We start from the raw sequence: 16,652 nt of genomic DNA, 5'->3' as shown, positions 1-16,652 counted from the left end.
CTGCTGTCCTTCTTACCTGCTGTCTGACCATTCTCCCCACCAAATCCATCCCTCTTTGGTTGGGAATAAAGCTGGGACCACTGACCACGTTTCTTATTCATTTCAGTGGCAGAGCGAACAACCCGTGTGTCTTTAGTTTTTATGCAGTGGATTTTTATATTATACAAGCGTGTTTTTTCTCGGTTTAATATTCAGTTTTTCTGCTCTTGTTCAAATAATTGAGTTCACAACGAAACTTCTGATTTTCAGTTTGTTCACGATCTTATTTAGATATGGATTGGCGGTTAAAGTGTGGATCGTTGATTAGGTGAGTGTTAAATTCATAATATTAGGCCTAACTGATATGTTCGTTATTTTCCGAATAAGCTCCATTTATAACAGAATTTTATTGTCATAAATGACACATTCAGTGTTGTAAAATTGTAAGTTACTGCTTCACTTTCATGATATGCAAAATATAAAAAATTTCCATTTTGGGTTTTATGGGGGCCGTGGTCAATTAACATTCGGTACAGGGGGTCCGCGGCATCAAAAAGGTTGGGAAACACTATCTAGACAATCTACACCAGCCCTGTCCAACGCGGCGCCCGTGGTATATTTTGCTGGCGCCCTCCGTAACCTCATATAATTGAGCCGATTTTTAATATTAATTCAAATTGTAAGACAAGAGACATTTTTGAACGTCTGAGTACTGTTAATATTTTCGAAAAATTTTATTATTATTATTACTAGTAGTAGTAGTAGTAGTAGTAGTAGTAGTAGTAGTAGTAGTAGTAGTAGTAGTAGTAGTAGTAGTAGTAGTAGTAGTGTGTGGTAGCGCCCGCACCTCCATAGGCATCAGTGAATTGTGCCCGAGTACACAAGAACGTTGGACAGCACTAATCTACACAATTAGCTCAAACATGGCGGTAAGGTTGTCAGCCTTACGGGCCGGCAGCGCTTTACTCCCCAGGAAAACCATTTAATTTCTCATTTCTGTTAGAGGCTGAATCAACACCAGGGCCATAGTGCAACTCGATGGATTTGGTCAATTGAAAAAAAAAAAAATCCAGCCATCTCATCGGGACTTGAACGCGCGACCTTCCGGCTTGCAGCATAACCCCTCTACCAGCTACGCTACCAGAACTGACTTTAAGTTTTAAGCATCATTTTTTCCCAATTTTTAACCTTTATTTATCATGCCTTACAACTGCATATAAAAACTTGTTGCTTTTAGAATACTGCAGGTACAAGAGCGGCACACAAACGATTTCAGTTCCACATAATATTAGCATCCTTTTACAACCTTGGCCTAGACATGTTTAGGAATTGTCTTTGTCATGAATGCTTCACAGGTATTCCGTCCAGTGTGTGCAATCAATGTCTGTTTATGTAGAGACTAGATCAGCCTGAACACACGAATGTAAAGAGTACGCCACAAGAATGCGAATAAATAAATGTAGCCTCCGGTCAATTTTTTTAAACCACCTGGTACATGCAGTAAGTTCATGGTCTACATGTGCCCGGGAATAATTAAAAGTTGGCTGGCAGGTTACTAATTGTTACAGAATACCAAATGCCGCATTTGAAAATACAACTCATGACACGATAAACTACTTTCACAGTACACTTGTTAATATAGTACTTACGTATAAAAATCTCCAACTTATTCACTAGGAAAATAAGTAATTAGCTACTTACTTCCTAACTTCGCTTGTCTACGTTAGCTACCATGTGCTCTGTCGCCTCTGCAGCTCCTCGCCTTCCACGAATTTGTTGACTTCACGGCTTATCTTACTCCTGCTCCACACATTCCATACCACGGAGGGGGTACCACGTGATCGAGAAGTTTGTTGTGGAAGATTTGTGGAAGAGATCGTAGCTGAAGTGAGGAAAAGAAGGAGACTAATTGCTGCTGATTAGGGGTTGGAAGCATAGTACCAGTAAGGGAGTGAACGCGTTAGTACGACGACCAGTAGCATTACAAAGGATACAAATCAAGAAAGCATTCCAAAAAACAGAGCTTACGCTGGTTGTAAATACACAATTCAATCTTCTGTTAGGGTCGTCACTGGTGATAATGCTCCCAGTTCCAGGTTTGAAGGTGGTAATGCCGCCAGGAGTTGGTAAGTATTGTTCAAATTGGGTGAATGCATTGCTACAGATCGCTGCAAATGGTACATGTGGTAATAGCCAACATATACAACAAAAATATTCCACTGTGAATTATGAACCTTCGCGCTATTGTGCATTGAGGGAAATTTCCATGGCCTTGAAATGTAGACCGATTTTTAAAATCTAACAGCCTCTTGATATAAACAAGTAATGTGATGTAAGGTTATAAATACCTGTTTCAGATTTTTAGACATACTCATGATTATTCATCTATACCGAAGGAACCCGTAACAAATGGTCAGCTGCGTTAGGTAGGTGGTTGGCCTACCAGTCTAATGAAATTCAAAAAAGATTAAAACGATTACTCCTTCCATTTACATGCAGTGGCATCCTTTCCTATGGGATTACAACTCACGTTAATTGCACAGTTTTCCACCAGTTTCTGAAGATCATCTGTTCGATGCAGACTGTGTGGTCTCGTAACATCCATATTAACATTATCTTTCAATCTTGTGCAAGTGATTTCTTTTGTAAGGTTTATGCTTCAAAATTGTAACGCATTTGTTTGCCTCATAAGGGTGTTGCATTCCCATTCCCTTTATGTAATAACAATAGTGGCATTTGCTACTAACAGCTGACATGAAATCTTATGGAAAAATTTGCTCTTAATGTTTATCTGCTTCAGGTTTGGTTTTATGTGAAACAGTTGTGTGCAATAAGCAGTGGCAGTCTGTTCTATGTTAGCAGGAATATGACAAGGTTCTTACAGAATGAGATATTTTTTCAAGCTTGCATTGAGGTGGAAGAGTAAGTCACGAAGTTGGGCATCAATAATGCATAAATTTGATTCACCAAAGCGCTATCTAGAAAACTCATTGCATGCCTTATGTTTGCAGTGGATAATTACAATACTGGCGAGCTTGTAATAGAGGGCAAAACGAAGAAAGTATGGCACCTAAAAGACAACCCAGGCTTCGTTATTGTGGTCAGCAAGGACCGTATTACTGCAGGAGATGGAGAAAAAGCACATGACCTGGAGGGCAAGGCTGCTATCTCTAATCAGACCAATAAAAAAGTATTTGAGTTCCTCAATTCTCTTGGTTAGTACCAGAACCTGTCATAGTATGACTTAGTGTGAATTATTGTATGTATTTATTTTTATTTCATCAAATATGTTTAATTATTATGAATCCTATACAATCTCATCATTTGTATGTTGTATAAATTTTACATTTTGGTGTTATTCACTCATCATCTAGTGCATTAAGATGAGTGATTTTGAGAAAGAAGTAGACTGAAGAATTTATATTCTTGGAGCCTTTTCTGAACATGGAGCAGACACATTGCACTGTATTTTAATATGGATGCTTTGGTTCTTACAGTATATAAACAGCTGATTAGATTCTCACTGTTTTGTGACAAACAAGTATTTTGTTCAGCGTTTCTGAAAACATCCAGACTTTTTTGTGATGTCATTACTGCAAGCTGTACTTAACTGTGTCATCACTTTCAATTGGGGATGGAAGATGACTCTGCCTGGCCGTTGTATGCCACAGCCCTTTGCTGAGGGGGTTAAAATGAGATCAGTGTGAAGAACAAAAGGGATACTTCAGGGTTTGCGAAGCCGGACTTGTGACACCTTGATCCAGGAACTAGGACAATGACTGAAGCAACATGAACACAAATTCTTAAAATAATGTTATATTTTAGCGTCCTGTTGCACTGATTCACATTCATGATGTGTATTTGTACCAACCGTCTTACAGTGCACACAATTTCACCTTTCTCTTCACTACATGTTTCGGCACTAATGTGCCATCTTCTTAAAATATTAATAACTGTTGTATATTTATAATTTGTCAGGTAATTTATCATTTTACCATTTGACTTCTGTGAACAAGCATTTGGTGAGTAACTTGTAAATATATTAGCTTCATTATTCCTCAAACTCTGAATATTTGGACCAGCTGACAGCTCTTTGAGATTGTACAGGTTTACCAGAGAAAAGCAACGGTACAGTGTAAGGGCATATAAGCTTGTATCACATGGTGGTCGTCTGGGTTATGACAGCTACAAGACTGTGCTTTCATAACCCAGTTTCATGACCATGAAAATACCAGATCTCATATATGCATTTATTAGTGTGTGCGAATTTACAGTGTTAACATCTAGAAGTGATTTACTGAATTGTGACGTTCAGACTGATAACAGTTGTGACTGGAGAGTGTAAAGATATTTATTTCACGTGATGATGATGATGATGCTGCTGCCTTTGTACATTAATAAGTTTAATTTTAATGCCAATAGAAAATGACTTGTGGAGTGACCAATATTGCTGTATTATACAGGACTGAAGACTGCGTATGTGAAGCATACGGGAGAGAAATCCTTCATAGCAAAAAAATGTGAGATGGTTCCTATTGAGTGGGTAACACGTCGCTTAGCAACGGGATCCTTTCTCAAGAGGCATCCTGGTGTGCCTGAAGGTTTTCGCTTCAGTCCTCCACTACAGGAAACATTTTACAAAGTAATTATTTTTATAATTTGTTACATTTAATGCCTTCTCATCAAGTGCTTCAAATGGATCACACTGTGGGGTGGTTGCAGCTGTATGTCTGCATATTACAGCTACAAAAGGAAAATAAAAGTAGGGTTTTCCCCATGCCTAATTAAGTACCATGCCATAGTGACATGGGGGAAAGGATGCATAGCTCCAGTTTCATGCCCTGCCCACATACCCTGGGAAAAATACCACAGTACCCACTGGATAGGAGGCTGGGTGGGTGGCAGAGCAAGTCCACATTGTGTCAAAAGACAAAAATCTCTGGCCTATGCTGGGAGTTTAACCCCAGTTACTCGGTTATCAGCCTGCGACCTAGTGACTGTACCATCTGAGCTAATGGTTTTCAGTGAAATTTGTGAGATGCTACACTGAAAAAAAAACAAAAACAAAATTATTAGGTGAGTTTAACATTGGTTCCCATCAATGCAACATAACTCCCTAATTTAGATGAATCTCATGTAAACTTTATTAACAGTCTCAAGATTGGCTGATGGAGCAAACGATTATACCTGGCCTAGAGTTTTTAGTGGTTGCATGAACGTATTTAACTCTTCTGTTTCAGACATTTTTAGTAAGGTAAATAATTACTGCAGCACAAGGTAAAATAATTTGACTGAAATATCTGTAATGTGATTTTTATGTGCAATAAATATTTAGTGTATATCTGCCTGATGATGGCTTGTCATAAGCCGAAACATGTAGTGAGATACCACTGAAATCAATGAACTCATTATAGACAGTTAATGTGAAAGAGATTCTGTGAGTTGCTGTGTTGTGATGGATTGACAGACAATTAGTATATGCACAATAAATAACCATGAAGACCACTGAGATACATGGGATTGCAGATATTCTTGGTTTATTTAGCACAGCTTTATAAATAATATGGTACTGAACCCAGGTAATGCTTGCTACCATTCAGTCCAGAACCTTTTGTCTTCTCGTCTGCTGTCCAAAAACATAAAAAAATAGAATATACAAAACTAATTTTGCCTGCGGTTCTGTATGGGTGTGAAACTTGGTCTCTGACATTGAGGGAAGATCATAGACTGAGGGTGTTCGAGAACAGGGTGTTGAGGAGAATATTTGGACTGAAGAGAGATGAAGTGACAGGAGGTTGGAGAAAACTGCATAATGAGGAGCTTCATAAGTTGTATACTCTTCTCCAAGTATAATTAGAATGATTAAGTCAAGGAGGATGAGGTGGGCAGGGCATGTAGCACGAATGTGGGAGACGAATGCATATAGGATGTTGGTGGGAAAGCCAGAAGGAAAGAGACCACTGGGAAGATAGGATGGGATGGTATTGATTGAATTGATCTGGCTCAGGATTGGGACCAGTGGAGGGCTCTTGTGAACACAGTAATGAACCTTCAGGTTCCATAAAATGCTGGGAAATTCTTGAGTAGCTGCAAAATTGGCAGCTCCTCCAGAAGGGTACAGCTCCATGGTGTTGAATGACAGGATGATTAGTGAATAATAAACTGCAGTGAGGCAAGTGATTATATATCATTTTAGGTGCCACTTCAGTGGGTGCTTGGAAAGACTGAGGAGAACCATAAAGTTTACAGTCAGGATTATCTGGTGTCTAGGTCTAAATTTTAACCAGGAATGCACAAATACAAAGTTGGAGAGGCACCCTTCAACATTTAGTAGAAGGTAGCAAAATATGTTTCGATGTGTGGGCTCCAGATTTGAGTATGCTTTACCATCTTGTTTCCAGGATGAAAGTGTAAAGTATAGATGTTTTATGTGGTAATGTCTTTCTGGTGTTGCTGTGTGACTGTTGTAGGATGATGCAAACCATGACCCACAGTGGTCAGATGAGCAGATTGTATCAGCACAGTTCAAGTTGAATGGACTTACAATTAGACAGGATGAGGTGGAAATCATGCGACGGACTGCACTGGTCATATTTGAAGTGCTAGAGAAAGCATGGGCAGCAAGGGATTGTGCCCTCATTGACATGAAAATTGAATTTGGGATATCTTCACTAGGTACCGTACTTCTGCTTGCATTAAAACAAATTTTCCGTTTATATTCATATAATGTAATGTATTCTTGATGTATGATATGAGCTAGTTCTGCAATAAAAAATTATAAATTATCCTGCATGTCACAAAGAGGTGTGCTCAGAATGGATGTAAAAAGTGGCTTGGAATTAAGCCTGTCTGGTCAAATGATGCATGTTGATTTGTACATACTGAAGAAATTATGAGCCATAAAAACTTTATGCTTCCATCTCCTATCTATCAAACTACAGTCTCCCCCCCCCCAAAAGCAGTGTTCAGAAAATTATTTATTTCATAAAATATAATGGTGTGAAGAGATTAAACTGAATCTTGATGGAAGGAATGGAGTTAAGAAATAGCACTTCTCCAGCATCATACATTTCAAGGAACTGTTTAATATGAGATACATTTCTCAAGTGAGACTCGAATAAAAGGTTTCATTAAAGTGACATATTCTGACAGGAAAGCTTCTTCAATAGGCGAGTGGAACTTAACTGTTGAAATGCATAGCATATTATTTTAGGAGCCCTGAGGAAAATAGTGTACGCATTTCAACTCATAATACCTTGGGACTTGATAACAGACCTTTGAAATTAAAACAACATACATGAGCACTTGAATGCAGTGTTTGAATTAGAATTTTTTAGTGTACCTGAATAATTTCCCTTTAATTTACACAGATTTTTAAAATGAGTTGAAAGGAATTAACTTTCTGACCTTGAGTATCTGTCTTCAGGTCAAGTACTAAATGCTTCAGATTTGATAAATGTGCGGTATTCACACCAGCTGGTATAATCAGCAGCAGTGAAATCAATTGACTTGATGACAAGACATAAAACTGTATCGCGCCCAACAGCAAAGATGTCATGCTCCTACTATCAGAGGAAAATATCCGCTTGACCTTTGTCCAGGTCAGATATACAGGCAGAAAGGTCAGAGAGGAAACCCTATGAACACAGACTAGTAAACAATTATTATCTGGGAATTAAACATTCAGAATGACTTCTTGAAATTGTGCCAGCATATACCATATCATGTTTCTTCATGAAAGGGCCCATAAAACAACTTGCAAAAACTGAAAATTTCAGGTACACAGGTCTTCCAAATACATTCCTTGCTAAGTTTTATTTAGCGTAATAGATATTAATGAGATATGTTTCAAAGTCGAGATCTTCAAACTGTTTAATTATGTTTGTCCATATAGTCGAGGAAGGACCTCTCGTCAACAAGTGTATTTCATATTACTGCCAGTAGATGGATCAGATTGACAGTAAATATATTTTAGGCTTTGAAATTCATTTTCCCAAAATGTGTTACATTAAAGAAATAGTTATCCCATTCAGATGGGCAAAAGTTCATCTCAAACATGTTTTGATCTATTGAATACTGAATTCGTCTAAAACATCAGTTTTTACCTTCAATAAAAATGCTTCAAAATACAAGGGCCGTACTGAAGTCATGAGCAACAATTTTCTGTAAAGTAACATGCTTTATTATTGACAAACCAAATACACCACCTCAATCTACAGACTTTCTTTATTTTTCCACATAATCGCCGCTTCTTTGTACACATTTTTCCCAGCGTTCTGGGAGTTTGAAAATTCCCATTCTGTAAAATTCCGTTCCTACCATCCGAAGACACTGACATGCTGCTTTCTGAATTGCCTCCCTTGTCTCAAAACGTTGTCCATGGAGCTGATCCTTCACAAATCCAAAAAGATGGTAGTCGGAGGGTGCCAGATCTGGGTTATAGGAGGGGTGTGGAACAACTTCCCACCCCATCTTTGCAATTGCTTCCAATGTGAGGCGAGTGGCGTGGGGGCAAGCGTCATGCAGGATGATAATGTTTCGTCCCTGATGTCTCGCGCAATGCATGACGGAGCTTGTGCAGCATCTGGACATAACGAGCAGCATTGATGGTTTGCCCAGGTTCCAGGAATTCAGCCAGAATAAACCCCTCTGCATCCCAGAGGACTGTGCCCATCACATAGCACATGGCACTGTGTTTGCCTTCTTTTTTGACGGAGAATGCAAATGGTGCCATTCCATACTCTGCTGTTTCGTTTCAGGCTTGAAATGGTGAAACCAGCTTTCGTCACCTGTCACAATACAGAGCAAAAAATCGCCTTCGTGTCGATATCTCTGCAGCAGTTCTGAGGTGATGGCTTTTCGCTGTTGGCCATTTTGTTAGGAGTGATACTGGTCACGTGATGCAAGCTATTGACGTAATAAGACACTCAAGGTTAACACAACAGCTGGTTCCACCTACCACCATACTCTCTTTCATCTGCTGTTCCCAGGTTGCATGCAAAAAAAAGTTGCTCATGACTTTCGGTATGACCTACGTAGCATTTAATACTATGGATTTGCTGTCCAAATATTACATTCTATTAAAAATCAATGCAAACACAAGCACTTCATGTTTGAAGTCCAAATTCAGAATTTTATATACATTTTTTTTATTGTCCATTTTGGACTGAGATTTAATGCTTCTGAGGCAATTAATGCAAAGAACATTAAAATTAAGCTTTGTGTGCAGAGCGGAATGTACAGGTGGATAGTAACAGTAATGTTTTTTCTTTTAACTGGCACCATGCAAATTCATATATACCGTATTTACGCATGTATAGGCCGCAGCACAATTTTCAGACAGAAATTATAGGAACAATAATTTTCTTGGAATATTATTTCAGGAGTAGAAATTATTTCGAAATTTGGCAACGTTTAACATTCCTAAGTTCGCACCTAGCGAAAATAACGGTACCGCTCGGAACAAAGGCATTGCGGGGGAGAGTTATAACCTTTTCGCCTTTACTTGACTTGCCTGGTTAATTCTGAGTGAAACATGGGTCGAGTAAGAGCAGGTTATACGTCTAAATTTAAACTTCAAATGGTGCGTTACGCACAAGAACACGGAAATCGAGCAGCAGGGAGAAAATTCGACGTTGACGAAAAAAATGTGCGAAGATGGATACTAACGAAAGATGCCCTTGAAAAAAAGTCACAAATCGACAATCTTTCCGCGGAAAGAAAGCTAAATTTCCAGAACTTGAAAATAAACTTTTGCAATACGCGCGTAATACACGGGCGGATGGATTTTCAGTGTCTGTGGAAATGATTCAATTTGAAGGCCTCAAAATAGCAGACAGAATGAAAATTCCTCGTAATGAATTTAAGGGAAGTTATGGATGGGCAAGGCACTTTATAGCCCGACATGATCTTGTAATTCGGCGACGGACGTCAATAGCGCAGCGCCTTCCCGACACATACCAGGAGAAACTGCTTGCATTTCAAAAACATGTCCTGAAATTAAGAAAGACGCACAACTACACCATGGGAGCTATTGGAAATGTTGATGAAACTCCTGTGTTCTTTGAAATGCCGGGTGAAAGTACAGTGAACAAAGCAGGCGAAAAAACAGTGCATGTGCGGACTGCAGGAGCAGAAAAGCAGCGGTGTACCGTAATGCTTGGTATCACTGCTGATGGAAACAAACTACCACCATTTGTAATCTTCAAACGCAAAACATTGCCGAAAGAAAAGCTTCCACCGGGAATTTTGGTGAGAGTTCAAGAAAAAGGATGGATGACAGAAGAGCTCTATCTGGATTGGTTGAAATCAGTGTGGTTTCGGCGCCCAGGCGCACTTTTACGTCAGCGGTCAATGTTAGTGGTTGACAGTTTTCGAAGCCATTTAACTGAAAATGTGAAAGTGAAGATGAGGCAGGAGAAAAGTGATATGGTTGTGATACCAGGGGGGATGACTGGCATGTTACAACCACTTGACGTGTCAATAAACCGTCCTTTCAAGTCTCATTTGCGGCGCTTTTACCGGGACTGGAGATGCGGTTCCACGGAGATGACGCCGACTGGACGATTGAAGAAACCTTCATTAAGTCAAATGTGTGAGTGGATTGTGGCTGCATGGAACACCATACCAGAAGAAATGGTTTCCAAAAGTTTTAAAGTCACATCCATTTCCAACGCAATGGACGGGACTGAAGATGACGCTGTATGGCTGACATCACCTGACAGCGAAACTTCGAGCGAGAGCGACATCGACAGTAACGAGTCAAGTGATGAACAGTAATATGGTTCAATTACCGTGGACCAACTTCAGAAAGTGTCGCATAATTTATTCATGCGATGCGAAGCATGTTTGCAAGCAGAAGGGGGTCACTTTCAGCACCTGTTATAAAGCACGGTAAGTTTGTGTTATCTTTTTACAGTATTCTTATAAATGTGTGCATGTACAGAAACTGATGTAAGGGTATCAGCGACACGACTGCACTCTTGCTAGCAGGGAGGGGCACAGTAGTCTCGGAGAAACGTTCCATCCGCTCTACACTGCTGCCCCGGTTTCCTCAATCTTTGAACACCCTGTATTACTAATTATGAATATAATTTTTTTTAAATGAAGTGTGATTTCGAATATTTCGAATACAAGCCGCACCCCAGTTTTCCTCTTGAATTTTTGGCAAAATATGTGCGGCCTATACATGCGTAAATACGGTACTTAAGAAACAGATGAGATCTGAAGTTTCACAGTGGTGAAAATGTAGATTATCTATTGGTTTGTGATATTGCATAGTTTACATGGTTACTAACGTTTTGGAGGATCCCTCTGCCTCAGTCTTCTGGGTTATGGCAGTAATTTCGCAGGTGGTCACCAGTGTTTTACAGGAATCTGCTTTGTCTATCTTAAGGACAATGGTGACTTCCTTGACCATTCACACATATTAACATGGTTGCAATGATTCAGATACATTAGAAAGCAATGTGTCTGCATCCTTTAAGCGCAGGAGTGAAATACTATGTCTTTTCTTAACCAACTAATGCCTTTTTCCTGTCGGTGAGCTGACTGAACTAATGAGTCACATTCGGATGCATAGCACTTATTGCATGTAATTAATAGATATGTTGAAGACATGACACAACTGTGCAGAATTGTTTTGTCAGCACTTTCTGTTTACCACACTATCCTGTAAATGTCATTACATTTTTATGGAACAAGCCAGGCAGTTGTTGTATGGCCTATAGCAATGGGGTTGAGAAACCAAGTTAATAATTTAAAATAAAACAAGTTCTCAAAATTAAAATCTAACAATAGATTTTTTTTATATTCAGGTGATATTCTGGTGGCTGATGTTATTGACAGTGATTCGTGGCGCCTTTGGCCTTCAGGAGACAAAAGGCTTATGAAAGATAAGCAAGTGTACCGTAATTTGAGCACAGTCACTGAAGAAGATTTGGACACTGTGAAACGTAACTTCAAGTGGGTTGCTGACCAACTTGATCATCTAATTCCACCTCCAAGTTCTCGTGTAATTATGATTACAGTATACACTATACATATATAATCATGAGGCACCATACACTTACTCACAGAACTCGTGGAGAATTACAGAGCGAACTGGAGAAACCATATTCTTAGAACGTCTCCCTCTGGAATCCTGTTCTGGGTTCTCTACTGCCAAGCAAAAGGAAGATATCTTGGGAGAACTTACATGGAAAGCTGCTGGTGATACATGAGCAGTTATAAGCTTCGTTAATAACTTTTGTACTTCAGTGCTCATTAACTGAATTGAAGTTGTTTATGAAAGTATGGGCTTAGGAAATGAGAAATAAAGTAAAATCGTTGCGTTTCACAGTTAAATTACTTTGTACAGCCATAATTTTTCAAACATCTTCCCATATTTATTCAAACTTTATGTGCATTTCTTTAACTGCGTATTACAACTCTTAACTATATACCAGGGAGAATTACTACCTATTATTGGCTGTCACTGAGAAATGAGAGTTTTATGATGAAGCACTGTTTTGTCACACTAACTAAACAAGTACTGTTTTTCTTCTCTATGCAAATGGTGGTTGAGAGATAATGCCACAAAGTGTTATATTTCAATGCACAGTGAACATTTATGTGATTTTTTTTAAATGATGCCTCTCTTTTGAAGGTTGTAGTGTTGATGGGTTCATCATCAGATGAAGAATATTGTATTAAGATTGGCAAACATTGCAAAGAACTGGGTTTGATTTGCCAGTTACGAGTAACATCTGCTCACAAGGGAACAGAAGGGACGCTCCAAATACTGGCAGAGTATGAAGGTGTGTGGGTAATCTTTTGTCTGTCTGTGAAGGTAAGCTTGTGCTCAGAGCCTGAGTATCATGCCATGAAGGTAAGTTACTCACATGCTAGAGCTCTGCACATAACAAAGGTGACTGGTCAGCTTCATTCCTTGGCCAAATTTTGCCCCAGAATAAGAACTGCTGTTACCCATTGACAAAAGGAGGGTGGATAAATACCAGATGTAGTCTGCCAGGAATCAAACCTTACTGACAAGCGCTATCTCAGCTGACATGTCTCTCTGTTATTTTCATTATATGCTGACATCCCATCAATCCACTGCTACACAGTATGAAATTATTGTGACATAACAAAGAAGTAGAGGTCTAATTGTAAGCGTGTAATTAAAAATATTATTCCAGTAATTACATTCAGTCCATATATATCATTAATTCTTCACAGTATCTACACATTACTTTTCTGTAGTTCACAACGAGTTTAAGTATACTAGACAAAATTTTCAAAATAGCTACTTAAATACACAAATAAATGAACTGCCCCAAAATTTGGTGTGTGTTGTACATCACTAATTTATAATATTATAAATGACCACAGTAATCTGAGAATTTTTGCAAAATATTCTGTCTTCCTTTAGGGACAGTAATATGAAACATGGCTGACTTGTTTTCTTTGATCACAATACAGTTTCCCAAGCTTAATAGGTAAAAGTACATAAGATGTCACATAGAACAGTAGGTTTGATTTGATGCTCAGACAAATTCAAATTAAATTTCAAGTTTTAGAAACAACAATAAGGGAACCAGGGTGAAAAAAGGAACAGGAGATAACTTTGCATGTTTATGAGTTTTTAATTATGTTAAGGGTTTTAAGTTATATTGAAACTGATGGTGAGTGCTGATTTTGTTTTTTGCTATCAGGTGCCAAAGAGAAAGTAGTGCTGATTGCAGTTGCTGGAAGAAGCAATGGCCTTGGGCCTGTTATATCAGGACAGACCTGCTTTCCAGTTATCAACTGTCCCCCAGTGAGGCCAGAAAATGTGACTCAGGACATATGGTCCTCTCTTAATGTACCATCAGGTGAGTGTTATTATTCCAAATATTTTACTGACAGGTTGTTTTAATACTAAGGCAACTGATTTGTGTTCAGAATGTACTTGGTTTGAGTTTCTCTGAGGACACCAGCCATTCTAACAGTGGTTCTCATGGGTTTTCCTCCTAGCAAATGCCAGAATAATAATTTGAAATGTGTGATAATTTATGTTGCTTCCAGCTCACTCTAAAATGTTTTCTGACAAATATGTGCATTTCAATCTTGACACATGCAGTTCAGGTTAATGAGGAAAGATATAACTTAAGGTACAAAAACCTTCATGGTGTTTTTTCTGGGTCGCAAACATTTTGAACAGGCATCAATAATCTCCGTTTCTATTAATGTATGGAAGACATTTTATATATAGGTATATACCATATGATGTAGGAGTTTCATAATCTTGTGATGCAAATCTTTTTGTAAATTCTGTACACATTTCTTCATACCACTGTTTATTAACATAAAATGTAGCATTTGCTATCTCTATCACTGTGTGGAATTTTTTAGTGTTGCCCAGTGCAAAAATTTTTCATCAGGATTTATTGTCTGTAGGGTCAGCTTAATTATTCTAGTTTTAAATTTCCCATACGTTTAAGATTAACTATTTCTCATCCTTTTATTTCCTGGCTCATTCCTACCAGTTATGAAGTAATTTATGCAAAAATTTAAAAAAGACTTGGAACATATAAGGCATCTGTAGTATGTTGTTTCTATATGTGAACGTCAGAAGAGGTGTCAATTCATATTTGTAGCAGATTTCTGACTGGATGCATATGGGAAGAAAGCCTTCTGATGACATAAAAGGCTTAAGTTTAACAGTTCAGTGTTTTGTTCAACAAAAACATGTTCTTGTTTTTAGAGACATTACTTTCCTACCTTACTGAGACTTCAGCTTCTTGATATCATGTCTTTCCTGTACTAAGGGCTGGGATGTACAACTGTCGTGAATCCAGAATCAGCAGCGCTTGCAGCTGCTCAAATCCACGCCCTTCATGATCACATCATTTGGTCACGACTCCGTGTGAAGAAGTTCAACAACTTCCTTACTCTCAAGATGGCTGACAAAATGATACGAGACAAGGAGCTGTAAATGGATACATACTTTTGACATTTGATTGCAGCTTTTGTATGAATGCTTATTACATTTTAATGTTAAATGAATTTAAAAAATCAAAAAATAAAGATACAGTTAGTATAAATTTGAAACTGTATTACTGATGAAAACGTGTATCCCAAGGAGAATTATTATTGTTATAGCAGTGATGCAGCTGCACTGATTTTTTTCAACTGATAAAATATTCCAATTATATTTTTGTGAGGCATAAATAAAGACCTAGGACTCTCTGATTTGAACCACAGAAATTTATTTTATGGGGAATTTTCTTCATCTTGAGTTAGATTCAACATAAGCGGCCTCCGTAGTTAGGGGTAACGTTCCCACCTCATGACTCAAGGTACGCGGGTTCAAACCTGGCGGAGGTCGTGGAATTTTTAAGGGTGGAAAAATTCAGGGAACAAGTCCTCCGGGAGGGACTTTAAGCCGTGGGTCCCGTGTCGTAGATTTACGGCACGTAAAAGATCCTCATGTCTCTAGGAGACCTCTGAGCAAAATTAGGCAAAAATGTTTCCCGCCCAAGTAGTTTCAAATGCCTCCAGTAGATGGGGAAGTTATCAGGTACCAATGCCAGTAGAGGGCCAACCTCGCTGGCAGAAAGGGGAGAATTATCGGGTACCACTGCCAGTAGAAAGCCGACCTCGCTGGCAGAAAGGGGAGATAGCGGGCACCAGTATCAGTAGGTTATGGCGACAGTAGAAATTAAAGGGGGACGTACAATAGACTATTAGTCGCAGTGCATGGGGAAACCCATCCCCTCTATACTGAATAACTGAATAGATTCAACATTTTGGAAATGAATTACTTTCACCCTCTGAAATTGAATCATTATGTACTCCCTCTAAAATTATATACATGAAGAACTCTGTAGTACTACACAGGTAATCAGGTAGAGTTATGTAGGATAATGGAAAATAGGGGAGAAGAAAAATGGGAAGAGTGAAAAGACTTTTTCCAGGCCTAACAGAATGACATAACTTATATTACAGATGTCAGGGTTAGTACCAATGTTTACACGAATTTTCACAAACTTCAGTGTCTATAATATTGGCGACAAAGGGAAGGGGAGAACAAAAATAAATTAATATCATACTTTCAGTTTAGCAGAACGATACAACCTATGGAAAGAGAAGAGATAGTGAAATTAAAAATTGGATTTTTTTTCTTCCCCTATTGGCTCTACAGCACCTTTGAGCCTTGGCCTCCAATTTTCAGTTTCATGATCATTTAACAGATGGTAGGACTCCTTGGATGAGTGATCAGCTCATCGCAAAGCCTCTACCTAAACACAGAATAAACACACATATCAAACATCCCTGCCTTGTGTGGGATTCAAACCCACACAAGGAAGGGATGATTGATATGTGTATGTGTTTATTCTGTGTTGTGTGGGATTCAAACCCACAATCCCAGCTTCAAGCAAACAAAGACAATGCATGCCTTAGACTGCTCAGCTACCATGACTGGCCAAACTAGTCATTTTATGACCAGGTAATTCATGAGGTAAGCATTCTACATGGCCATAAAAGAGCTTGTTGGTTTGAAAAATCAATCATACCACATTCATGACAGTATTTAATACTGCAGAAGATATGGATATAGGAAGTGAGAGGCAAAGGAAATTCTTGATTATACATACTGAATTATTTTTTATTAAAATTGTTTCTGAGGTAGCATATAGTTTTCATATTCA

The 16,652-nt window shown here is 38.6% G+C and overlaps 2 protein-coding genes across 4 annotated transcripts in view; one reads left to right on the top strand and one right to left on the bottom strand.

Moving 5' to 3' along the window:
* LOC111874921 (amidophosphoribosyltransferase) overlaps positions 1-1,766 on the bottom strand; it is a 29,204-nt gene extending 27,438 nt beyond the window's left edge. Inside the window, exon 1 of one of the 3 annotated variants that reach the window (XM_023870795.1) lies at positions 1,681-1,766. The gene's annotated coding sequence lies outside the window, so the exon portion shown is untranslated. Of the gene's footprint in view, positions 1-1,628 lie in introns of all 3 variants that reach the window. The other 2 variants (XM_033755652.1, XM_033755651.1) reach the window with 2 other exon arrangements.
* A 101-nt stretch (positions 1,767-1,867) lies between these two features.
* On the top strand, positions 1,868-15,044 carry LOC111874922 (multifunctional protein ADE2). The gene is made up of 8 exons (XM_023870796.2): positions 1,868-2,105; positions 2,991-3,194; positions 4,443-4,621; positions 6,450-6,654; positions 11,796-11,992; positions 12,626-12,776; positions 13,674-13,832; positions 14,769-15,044. Exons 1-8 carry the CDS (start codon positions 2,060-2,062, stop codon positions 14,933-14,935), a joined length of 1,308 nt encoding a protein of 435 aa, XP_023726564.1. The 5' UTR covers positions 1,868-2,059; the 3' UTR covers positions 14,936-15,044.
* The last annotated feature ends 1,608 nt before the right edge of the window (positions 15,045-16,652 follow it).

The sequence above is a fragment of the Cryptotermes secundus genome, unplaced genomic scaffold, assembly GCF_002891405.2.
Source record: "Cryptotermes secundus unplaced genomic scaffold, Csec_1.0 scaffold595, whole genome shotgun sequence".
Lineage (NCBI taxonomy): Eukaryota > Metazoa > Arthropoda > Insecta > Blattodea > Kalotermitidae > Cryptotermes > Cryptotermes secundus.
This window is presented reverse-complemented; position numbering and strand designations above follow the sequence as displayed.